The sequence below is a fragment of the Cimex lectularius genome, unplaced genomic scaffold, assembly GCF_000648675.2.
Source record: "Cimex lectularius strain Harlan isolate CLEC.00 unplaced genomic scaffold, Clec_2.1 scaffold60, whole genome shotgun sequence".
Taxonomy (NCBI): domain Eukaryota; kingdom Metazoa; phylum Arthropoda; class Insecta; order Hemiptera; family Cimicidae; genus Cimex; species Cimex lectularius.
Genome location: NW_019392643.1, coordinates 662,339 through 675,336, shown reverse-complemented (window position 1 = coordinate 675,336; position 12,998 = coordinate 662,339). Strand labels below are relative to the sequence as shown.

Here is a 12,998-nt window from a genome sequence, read left to right as displayed (position 1 = left end):
GCTATCCACTCAATTCCAACCATGGGGCCTGGCAATGACCACCATTCAATAGAATTTCGCACCGATAAGCAAATGGCACTACACGATTCAGAAAAAAGTCTTGTTAGCCTCTGACGTTAAAGGTATCTCTACACCGAACTATTTGGTATGATCGCTGAAGGTAATGACACCTCATAACACCAATGTGCAACCAGGAAATGCCGCCTGAGGAAGCATACAGCCTGGAGCGAACCCCTGAGCGACTCCTGAAATTTCGACCGTATGAAGATTTAGGACCAGTAAAAAGAACCTTCACCCAATTTTCATTTGTTCATGCGTAAACCATTTTGTGAGCAGTGGTAAGGAGAGGCACATGAGACTTCTTCATACAGCCCGTCTGGAAACAGAAGCATTTCGTGTTTGCCTTATAAAACATAATATGGTTTCCAGTGAAGTACCTGTTTCGACGTATCGAAGTGCGTCGTGACACCGAGCGTTTATTATTTATTAATAAACTTGTATAATTGTTCTTACACTCAAGAAGGGCAAATTCCATTCCGCCGTTTTTACAATACACCATCAAAATAACAGAGCTTACACCAAGTTATGGTGAAATCTTGGACGGCGACCAATAATGAAACTGCATTCCCTGTCTTTATAATTTACGAGACCACTGTGGCACTGTCTTATTAGACGTTTGAACGATTTACGAATTCGTTCTCAAGGGGGGTGAATATAAAAATAAACGGTAATGTAGAGAGAATTGCAATTAAATTTCGTTTATGAGATCTAGCTCGCCTTTGACCGTTGCTGAACAATGCCGGAAATGGTTTTCCAACGAGTTATAATATTGAATTTTAATTGATTGACAACTTTTTCATTGGTGAACTCGCTCCGCAATTGTATTTTTAATTTAATTATCGTAACGGGGGACCGCAGTGGCTGAGTAGATAGAGAATTATAACTGAAAATTAAAAGGGATTTTAAAGTGGCTTGACCTCTCGTCATTGACACACAACGGGTAATTGAACGTTAACCTATCATATTACTTTTACTTACAATACACTTTAACGCGTTTCGCCTTTACGCCATCTTCAGTGAGGAACTATCGTGCAGTCTGTCGAGAGGTGATCTGTGTGATCGGTCAAACAGGTTCCGTCCTGTTGTTTGCTATGGTACTTTCTTCTAAGTAGCTCAGTTGTCTGAAGAATACAACAATGTCAAACTCATTTTAGAACTCATTCGATAATTTTGGTAGTCGCTGGTTGGTCTTGGTTAGGTATGAGGTTAAATCCTGTCACGATGCGTTCACCAAAATGGGACTATTGTGCCCCTTCACTATGCGTATCATCAGTTTACATAGCCTTGTCAGTATATTTAAAGCATTCTGCTTTTCATCTTCCATTAGTAGAAACATTTTCCTTGTTATAGTATTATATCAACCCTTCAACCCTCTTCTTAAGGGCAGAACCTGAACAAGCTATTTTCTGCCGCTCCCAATATTTTACTAAACATATTGAGTCGGCAGTCTTTTTTCCGACAGTTCGGTGCCCCTAGGTAGCCATCCATTTTGTTACCCTTCTGTCCTATAATGTCCTTGCACTCTGACAAGAAACAATTTGTCCTCTTCGTGGACGATTCGACAATCGCTTCTTTTCTATATCGGTTCGGTTCTGTCCTACTTGTAGCTGAGGACCCCTAACTTGTCACCTTCTTCTGCCCTGTGTGCCTGGATCAAGATAAATTTGTTCTCAATTCCTTCTTCTCCCAGAGTACGCAGTCTCGTAGTGTACGTAATGTTACCTGCCTTCTATTCCCAAAATATTTATTTCTACCCATGAGGGAGCAGATTTAGTTTAGGAGAGAATTCTTAACAAAATCTTTTCCGCTGACTGTTTTTCCATCAGGTATGAGTTTTTACGATGATCCATTCGACATATGGTGGCTCTGATTCTACTGGTGCTGCTGAGGATCCTAGTTAGTCTATCAACATCTTCAACCTTTCTGCACTTCGTGGCCGTGGATATAGAGAAGAGGGTTTGCTCTCTATTCTTCCTTTCATATGGTGGCTCTGATTCTACTGGCGCTGCTGAGGATCCCAGCTAGTCTATCAGCATCATCAACTCTTCAGTACTTTGTGACCTTGGACACAGAGAAGAGACAGTTTGTTCTCTACTCCTTCTTCTCCCAGTGCACTCACACAATCTTATAATGTCATCTTTCCTCAGGTCTATTGCCTTTTATTCCCAATGTTGCTTATTTCTGCCATGATGCAGCAGATTTAGTTTAGGAGAGAATTTCTTTACGAAGTCTTTCTCCTGCAAGTTTTTCCATCAGGTATGAGTTTTTACGATGATCTATACGACATATGGTGGCTCTGATTCTACTGGCGCTGCTGAGGAACCTAGCTAGCTAGTCTATCAGCATTTGCAACCGTCAAGTTTAGGCGAGACTTTCTTAACGAAGTCTTTTGCATTTCTCAGTCTTGGTATGCTGATCCACCACGTACGAGTTTTTAAATCGGCAATAACTCATTTTATATGGCAGTTCCTTTCTGGTCCCACGAGCTGCTGAGATAGTCAGTTTTTTGTTACCCTTCTGTCGTATATGCCCTTGAGCCCACGCCAGAGATAGATTATATACTGAACATGAAATAACCTCAGGTCTATTGCCTTCTAGTCCAGGTTTTTTATCTCTGCTTTCGATACAGGAGGTCTGTTGTTTAAGGGAGAGAAAAGACAACTATGTCTTTTGCCTTTCTCTGTCTTAGTATGTTGTTCCACCAAGTATTAGTTTTTAAACCCATTCGGCAATTGCTACTTTTACATGACGGTTCTGGTGCTACCAGTGCTACTGAGGCCCCTAGATAGTCTACAACCCTTCTGTCTTATGTGCCCTTGACCCAGATCAGAGACAGTCCGTATCCCTACTTCTCCCATGGTACTCACACAGTGCCCTATTGTACGTGACCTAACCATCAAGAGAGGCAATCTTACAATCAGGATTAGGTCCAGCCGGACAGTGCATTGCAATTTTTTATACAAGTCAATAATTACTCATGCTCATGCGATTTTTCTGTTTCGTTTGATTCAACCTGCTGAATATCACTTTATGGGTATAAGCAATAAATTATTCTTTTTGATTTTCAGCCGGAAGCTGTTGGTACGGTACCGGTAAGAAAGGACGGTGCACGGAATTGATCCAGGATAACATGGACCACGATACCTGCTGCGCCTACGTCAACGCAGCCTTCAGCTCACAGCAGCTCGACTCCGGTGCTTTGTTCTTCTGGAAGGTCCTCGGCGGTGGCGTGCCTTGCTCACCGTGCAAAGGTAAGAGACGTTTTTTAATTGCAATGTACTAATCCATGCAGTCTGTTTACATTTCAATTATGATGATTTACATTAGTCTCTTTTCCTTGCATCAGTAGATTTTTAAATTAAGAATCAATAAATAAAACATCTCCTGATGATGGTGATAGGGCGAAACACATCAGTGCCGGGACTAAAACGAACGGAGACAACCAAGCTACAGGTCCATCACCCCGTAGACCTCATAAGGAATTTGTTTTGCATTCTATTGGCGAAAGTTAAAAAACAAGTTTTCACCGGAGGAAAAGAACAAAAATAAAACTAGTTACCTGGAATTTTTGTAAAAATACCTAAACATTTTTGTAAGTAAATGGCGATTTCTAGTTATACCTTCTCACTACTGCCTTTTAGACTGTTTACGAACCCTGTCGTAGCAGTTCAAACCGGAGAATAGCCTGTTTTACAAGTTAAGCATTTATCTTTTTGAAATCTATCAGAAATAATGGGTAGGCGTAGTAAGAAATCGAAATTGAATTTCTATTTCACAAATTGCTCGGAGCAGACAAGGTCTTCGCCTACGCTTAGCAGCTAATAAGATGAGAAGTCATCTGATTTCACAACAGACGAAACAGTAAACAAAAGCGAAGTTTTTAACAACACCGAGAATCTTAAACAAAACGTAAATAGCACACTATCTATAGGCCAATAAAGAATATTAAACGATTTACTTTTTTTCTGAGGTCATTTAGTCGGCAAGTATTAGCGATTTTAGAAAAGGAAGACCCATCGACTTAAGAAAATTTTCTGACTGAGAGCCAAGTAATCCTTTATATTTTCTTTATCCTCGTTCGCTTGGTGAATTACACGGTAAGGGTAGAAACGTGACCGCTTACTAACTCGATGGATTTTCAGCAATGAAGAGCCACTCGTTCTTCGAATAAAAATGGCTAACCGATAGAACTGGCCTTTTATTAATTTGAGCGCTTCTGTTTATCTCAATCCAAGGCATCGCTTCTTCGCCTTTTATTTAGTAAAACAAATTTCGACTTAGTGTTTACTGATTATCAAACAATTGCAAGGTGTAGAAAACCAAAAAAGACCGTTTCTAATGGGCTGTCCAAATACTCTTTAGGTGTAAAGTTTCAGGAAATTATTTACGATCTGTGATAAACTATTGTTAATTATCTAATAATTAACAACGTTTATTACTTAGGCGTGATTCGAAACACTTTGAGCTGTTCAAACCAGGCAATTTTGCTTCTAAATCTGAGCTGAAATGAAAGACTTATATGTGGTCGATTTGAAAACTTTTCTTCAGTAGCTACGACCTACAAAATCCAACCCCTTGGAAAACCCTTAAGGTCGAACGATGACGAATTTCTTAAGGAAGCTTTAGAAGAAAATCCTTATGAAATCGTCAGAACACCCATCTCGAAAATCGTAGAAAGACAGGTTAACAGCGGATAATATAAAAAGGCTGGGAATGGAAGGCAAAAAACCTGAGGTTGGATCACGTACAGTATGAGATTGCATGAATGATCTGGTAGAAGGAGGAATAAAAACTGTCTCTTGTCTGGGTCCAAGGGCAAATAGGTCAGAAAGAATAACGAAAAAGACTGATAGACTAGCTGACCCCTCAGCGGCACGTAGAACCGGATAACAGAGCAATTAACGAAAGAATTTAAAAACTCGTACATGGTGGGATAAGTCGAAGGACTTCGTTAACAGAATCTAGGCTAAACTGCAGATCTGCTGCATCAACGACTGGGAATAGAAGGCCTGAGGTAAGATACGTAAAGTTTGACTGCGTGTGGCCTTGGGAGAAGTAAGAATTGAGGAAAAACTTGTGTTGAACCAAGAGCACAGGGCAGAAGAGTAAAAAAGGCGACTAGTCTTCAACAGCAAGTAGGACACAAATGAACCGCAAGGAGGAGTTGTCGAACCGACCATGTTAAAAACTTACTCCTGATGGAACAACACTCAGCCAAAACACTACGTTAAGAAAGACGGTAAGAAAGAACTGTTGCATCAACAGCAGATACAAAAAGATCGGGTATAGTAAGCAATAGGACTGAGGTATGATAATATACAGTGTGGGATTGCGTGTCTGTCTTGGTAGGCTAAAACACACACACACACACACACACACACAACATATACACACACACACAAAGTTCTTATAGAGCATTGAATGGCATTGATCTGCGGGAGGTAGTGGCAGGCAAAATTTACTCAAATAGAAGATACTATGTACATTAATAAATGGGATAAAAAACTATCAACGATTCTCAGTATAAAATTAAAACGTCAATCGCTCCACGAGCTCTGCACGGTACTCCAGTGCACTCGCAGTAGCCCAGCGAGGATAGGCGGACCAAGAATGGTAAGGATCAAATTATAAAACAGAAGAGCTTGAGAGAAGGTTGGGCAAGATAGCTAGTTGCGAATTTCTTCGCTTAGATTTTCTTTCAGAAGTGAGATGGCAGAGAGTTGAGTGCCAAAGAACCAAAGCCTAAAAACCTATTCACCTTCCTACCCCGGAAAACTATGATTTTTATTTTATTTAAATTTACTGATAATTTTCAATGAGACCAATAATTTTGCAAAGCGTCAATGCTTTTAAATGATGCGTTGGAAAAGGGAATTCCGAAATTTACAGCGATAACAACAAAGGGCTGAGGACGCAGCCCTGTCCAACTCCAGGTTCAACGGAAAACTATTGAATTTGACACATGTCACTTTGTTTATTATTCTTTTGATAAGAGAAATTATTAAGACTATTCTGGCTTATGTGTGGACTTCGTGGGCAGACTTGAATATTTCGGGACCACCTTTTTTAAATTCCAACCGATTGCAGCAGTCCTAAATGTGCTTCTAATTACTTCATCTTAAAAGGCCTGGGCAATTATTTTGTTCATTAATCATTTCGAATTGCGCCAGCGATCCTTTCCAATGACGCGTATCCAGACAGAAAGGTAAAAGCTAAACATTTATAAATGTTGGCACCACCTCTGATCCAATGTGGATTTTCAATTGGTTAATAACTGGCGTTGTCTTTTTTAGTTTGTCCGGCATTAATGTATGTTGCTTCACCGCTAAATGGCCTATTCTCAGAAAATTACAGCCAGTTTGTAAGTTTTATGTCACAAAATTGACATAATTGTACCCTATTTTTAAAACCATTTTTCCTCGGCGCAGCTCAACACGATAGGGTTGAAATGTTGGACCTTTTTGGAACGGTACTTCGAGAGGCTTTCCAGGGGCCATTTTCATTCCGTGCTATCGGACAATGACACGAGGGGGAGTGTCTTCTTAATATTACACATTTAGACCGAATTTTTCGATTCTACAAATCTCGTATGATGAATTATAATAATAAATAATAGTTATCGACCACTAAAAATAAAAACACCCACCCTCTTAAGGGCTAAATCCGACAAGGAGCTCAACTACAAGAACACTATTGAATTGTGGACGTGTTACCTAACCTGTTTCTAACCCTAACGCTACTCAACGTAACCATTTTTAACTTTAATACTACTCATGCGGTAATGGTCCCTCGTCAACTCGCTTGATCTCACTTTGTACTGTGAAGCTTCTAGAGCTGTATGATCTGCACTTACCCCAGTACCTTATTGTTAGATCGAAATATAGGATTGTAACGGTATCTCTTTCCTCAGCTTCTTTAAGAAATTAATCATCGATCGATGTTGAGGGCCTTCCGGTTGGTTTCATGTGTACAAGCTGAAGAAACATCTCCAAACCAGTGAAATGTTTGGAAACTACCTCGCAGGCTCAAAGAACATACTTTCCGGAAAAACATCGAATAGTGGAACTTAACCCTAATCAAACTCTTACCTTAACTTATCCGTTCTTAACCTAACGTAACCTCCAATTTGCAGGTATTTACTTTAGACGACTAAACCCAGCGAAATAAGACGGACCAAGCACCGGATAAATGTTTAACTTGCATTCTCAAAGATCACGCTTCACGGAAAAAACATTAAAACTTGGATGTGTAACTTAATAACTAATCTAACGCTTACCCTTTCTAACCTAACCATTCTTAACGAATCTTAACCTAACCCTATAATAATAATCCCTCGTAATCCTTATCCGCCTGATTTAGCATTGTACTTATGAAAGTGCGCTCATTAGGCCACAAATTCACAAGGTTCCTTTTTTTAAAAAAGTAAAATTTGTTGAACATTTTAAAACCTAATCCTTAATTACTATTATTTTTAATGAACAAACGTCACGGGTCAAAGACGATTTAGTATTACATTAAATAAAGCAGCTAATGTATTTAGGTTTATTTCATACTCGCATATTTTCTCCGCTTCGTGGAAAAATAAAGAATCATAGATATTTAAGCTAACCTTCCCTAATCCTAACCTAACCCGTTTCTAACCCTGTCTAACCTAACGTAATTCGTCCCTGTCCTGACCCTAACCCTAACAATAACCATAACTATAATCTAACTTAACTCGTTCTATACCCTAATTCTAACCGAATCTAATTTGTCTCTGACCCTAGCATTAACCGAAATATAACCTAACCTAATTAAGCTCAAACCTTGCAAAAAATAAAAGTAGAGTTGATTATCGATATTGATGGCTATGTGTTCATGTAAGTAGAATCCATTTAATTTCTACTACTTATTTTGTATCGCAGAAAATAAGGGCAGATTTCAAATGAATAACGAATGGAACACAAGCCTACAGTATTAGAAACTTGATATTTCTGTTTCTACCACGTGGTTTTTTTTTAACAGTAAAGAAACGCAACGAAATAATGAAAAGTGTATTAAAAAATACACATTTTTTGCAACGTCTAACAAAAAAATGAGTATTTCTGTGCCATAGCACACTTTTCAAACATTGAATCATGGATATATATTCTAACCCAACATAGACGGTAGGGTCCTTCATGATCCTGACATCGTTTGTAAGTTGGAAAAAAGGTTAAGGGTCAATGACGATTTCGTATTAAACCAACCCTGGCAACTAATATTTTTAGGGTTTACAAGACCACGGAAAAGATTGAATCATGGATATGTAACCTAACTCGTCCCTAACCTTACTCAACATAACCATGCTTAACCTAACCCCCAACGCGAAAACGGTCACGCAACAACAATTCGTGAAACTAGCTTGAAGACATATCCATGTTCAAATCGATCTAAGGTCGCTAAAGACTTTTGAGCGTCGAATATCTTTAAAATTATTTTGTAAAGTCAGGCTAATTGAATTGTTGATTGTTCTCGTGGATTTTCGGTCCAATTCAGAAAAGTCTGAAATAGTTGATTCGATTTACCACTTTTTAACGAGTAAGATAAAATTGGCTGTTGAAGTTTTTTTTCCCCACCTTCCACTCCGGTCTCTTTACTCTTCGCCCATCTCTTATTTACATTTGAAAGGAATAATTCAACACCCGCCCTTGTCTGTCAGCTGACAAGGCTAACTTCCAAGTTTCAGTGATTAGCTTTCCGTTTTAATTTTTTTCTGCTTTATTTTTACAATGCATATTTAAATGAAGGCTGACGTCTTTATAACTCGCGTACCGATTCGTTCTGAGAAGCAATTTCTCATTAGAATGAGTCAGCTGAAAAGTCTTACAAAAAATCGAAAACCAAATGCTGATTTGTTCATATTTCCAACAGCTCTCTTTTGTATGTAAACGCAAGACCCATCGAATTGATCAAACGCATAAATACATTTACACGGCAGAGATAGGAGGCTGACGTGCAGTTTCTTGTGTCATCTCAACATCTCGTGAAAATAAAACTTCAACCGTCTTTCCTTTTCAGGATTTGGCCTTGACCATATAAGTGCAATCATCATTTTTGATTATGCTCTCATTGTAGCCTTGCATATCAGTCCCACACTGCACCCGGCTGGTTTTGTTTTGGTGGTACTGCACCCATTCGCCTCTTTACCGGTGTGGTTTGCTATTCGATGGGTTTTGTTTTCTGTAAATTTTCCAAATCGACTTTTATTATACACCCTGTTCATCGAGTTTATCGAGTTGTCAATCCATAGTTAACCTTTTCTTTCCTTAAAATCTGCTATAGCCTTTGATTATCCATTTTACATAAAACATTTTTGCATTTTGGATCAAAGCACAAGCGAAAAAGGTTAAAGGAAAAAATTCACTTTTAATTAAAGATTGTCCAATAAAAAATTATAAAAAGTAAAAATGAAATTCTGCATTTAGAACAGGTTTGTAACGATGAGAGATAAAAGTATGGTCGGAACGGAGTCATTTTACGTTTACAATATGCAAATCGGTTGTAGTTGGCTATGTCGATTCCAGTGAAATGTTTATAATCATAGGAAACTAGTAGTTCCGGAAGAATTGAAGAATTGTACATGCCAAGAAATACCCCGTCTGTTAAAATTCCAGTGGAAACTTATTATCTACACGTTTTAAAGTTGGTGAGACGTTATGAACTTGTAGTTTGATCATCTCAGATTGTCGAGATCCGTCTAGTCTCGCTGTTTTGACTTAACGCAAAATACTTTTATTACAATACTAAAGAACAAACTTGAGAGAAATAACGATTGATTAATGACAAAAACATTTATTATTGAGAATTGCAGGGCATCCTATGTAGTATCCAACCTCGGAGAGAACAGGATATTTATTTTCATTGGCGTTTTCTTCTACTTATGTAAGGTTTCATGTTAAAGCTTGCAAATAATGAAGTAGAGTTGATCAAAAATGGCAAAATAAAAAACGTTGAATAATGGATATGTAATCTAGCCTGTTACTAACCTTATCGAACTAACCATTCTTAACCTAAATTTACCTAAAAAAACCCATTGAATCTGAGATGATAAAGATCTCTCGTCAACCCGCCTGATCTCGCCTTGTATTTAACACTTCCACAAGCTCTTAGATCTGTAGCTCCGAAGGTCGATAGATAGTATTGCAACTCGAAAAACTACACGTTTTTGACGAGTAAATGCTGTACTCAATAGCAAAACATTTCGCACTCTTATCTGTGGTCTCTCCTCTTCATAGAAAAACATTGTATCCCAGATATGTAACCAATACGCCCCTAACCTTACCCAACCTAACCCAAGTGCACTTCTCGGTAACACGAAAATGGTCACGCAAAAACAATTTTTACAGGATGACGAAACTCAAGAGCCAGACGGATTTCCTAGAAAAATTGAGCGTGCCGCTCCTTCATCCACATCAGTTTTTTTTTCTTCAACAAAATGAAAAAATTTTTGGCTTTCCAGTAGCGCAATCCAAAAAGGTAGGTATACCACTGGAAGCTAATTGAATGGAACACTTTTGAGGGAATTTGCAAAGCTCGAGGGGTTTCTAGTTATTAACAGTTACCAATCCAACATTTAAAAAAAATTCCCAATTTCAACATTTTTGTTTTTTCTGAATTTTTTTTTACCAATTTTGCAACGTAAATAGGTTTCCTTACAGCAAATTTACCCTTCTTTCAGATGGCACAAACCAGATTTTTCTACAGTCAGTAATTCTGAAGTTTATAAGCAATTTAATTGGACCTAAGTCGAAAAATTAAAAAGCACCCAAAACCTGAAATTATTTCTTTACCGTTGAGATTTGGACAGGCGTTTATAGGAAGTTTGTTGTTGCATATGGTGAGTAGAAACACCTTCAGAAAGTTTCGACACTTATCGCCAAGCACCCTGTATATGCAGTCTAAAAATATTTCCATGTTAAAATCCATCTAAGAACACTAAAGATGTTTAAAGCTCTTTGGTCGAGTCCGTATTAGAAAGTGAAGAAATAGTGTATTTGATTTGCCACTTTTTAACGAACGAAAACCTAACCCTAACCCTACCTAACCTAACCATTTCTAACCTAATCAAACCCAACCCATACAAATAAAGAAATAGAGATGATTATGGACAACGATATTACGATCTGATTTCTCATTGGCGGCATGTCTAGAATAAGGGCACTGTGAACCGACTGAGTGTCAACTGCGAGTTATAATTTCATGTACGTAGAATCGAACCGTCTCTAACCTTAGCTGTACCTAACATTAACCCAACCTGACTCAACCCATTCGCACTCCCGTCACGCAAAATAAATTTGCGCATCCAAAAAATATGTAAAATAAGAAAATATATTTTTCGATATATCACACTGCAAACTCGACGTACGACTATTAATTTGAATAAACTGCATCTGAACAATTTTGAACTGATTTTAAATCAAAGTTCAAATAAAACTCGCGAAACTAAAGTGAACTTGTTCTAAGAAAATCACAATTACTTGTATTGCACGATTACTTGTACGTTTGGCCAGATTTTATTTGAATACTGAAAAACATTCAATCGCGGGTACGGAAGCTAACCTACTTAACCTAACCCGTCCCTAACTCTAACACTACGCAACCTAACCATTCCTAACCTAATTAGCCCGCTGCCCGGTAAAGCGAAAATTGTCAGAAGCCAATTTATACGGAAATACTGCTTTTTGCAGGGGACAGATCAAGAGGATAAGAAGGATGAATTTCTTACCTCTTTTTATTTGTTCACGGTCTGTATTGAAAAATGAGGTTGCCGTTGACATGGAACTGAATATAACTTTTCCTGTTCAACTGGGCGTTCTTTTATAACGTTTTGTATATCTGTTTGGTGTAGATGTTTCCTCAGATGCCGGGCATGGCGAGGGTTCTTTGACCACGATTTTACTTCTGCTCCTGTTTACCTTTATGCGGAAAACTCTTGAGCAAAGCAATTAGAAGATGATATGGGTGGCGGTTTCCTTCTCATTGCATAATCTACAAATGGGGTCATCGTTAGATATACCCATGTTTAGATGTTTTCTCAGATGCCAATTACCGGTATCACTCCTCTGAGGTTTACCCTCTCTAGCAGTAGCAGTGTATTTGCCAATTTTGGTGAGGTTCCTTTAATCATAATGTTACTGTGTCTGGCACTGGACTTAGTCTTCTTTCGTTTTCATGAACCCATTTTGAGATGGAAGATCTTATGTCTAATCTTGTTATTCCGTCCAGTTTGTCTGTTTGTTTATAATTCGAAATTCCTTTGTGCCAATCAGAGGTGAGTTTGTGTGATATTTTAGTATCGTTCTAGGCCCAACACTAAGATGGCGAAATGCAGAAATGTGTTTGACAGACGAATATGATCGATAAACAACTTCAATCTATCCATCTAATAAAAGTCTACGTACTGTTCCCGTGTTTTTACAGGAGTTTAATCGGTGTAAGTTTGTGGCTTTATCAGTGGGAGATGGATTTAAGTTTATGACTCTTAGACTGGTAGGCGTTGCCGTCGAAGAGAGTTGTTTTTGTAGATGTAGATTTCACTGAGGGGCGCAGTTCAAATAAATAATTTGCATACGATATGGATCGTTACGAAGTCGGAATCGGTGAAGACAGCGAAGAGCAGAGAATCGAGGGAGAGCTGAAGAGAAAGAGGGACGTTTCAGAGCTGATGGATCGAAAACAAGTTCGGGGTTTAGCGTAGGCATGACCAGCATGGCTTTACTGCTCTCGGTTGGAATGCCGATGCTCTCGTCCATAGAAGTTATTCGAAGATTCAGGACTTGCATGGCTGCCATGTAAAATTCGAGAAAAAGCAGAAAAATAAAATTGACCGATTAGTCATATTAGAGACTTCACTAAGAGAAAGCGGATCGATGAATCCTACCATGGGAAAATGCCGTAAATGAATATTTTTACTAAAT

General features: G+C 38.4%; 1 protein-coding gene across 2 annotated transcripts in view; it reads left to right on the top strand.

Annotated features, from left to right (window-relative positions):
* The window catches only part of LOC106661170 (follistatin-A), a 116,739-nt gene that overhangs the window by 91,938 nt on the left and 11,803 nt on the right, over nucleotides 1–12,998 (top strand). For both annotated transcript variants that reach the window (XM_014384410.2, XM_024230057.1), the window contains exon 2: nucleotides 3,129–3,311. In XM_014384410.2, coding sequence (XP_014239896.1) covers nucleotides 3,129–3,311 — 183 coding nt within the window. The remainder of the gene's footprint in view (nucleotides 1–3,128; nucleotides 3,312–12,998) is intronic.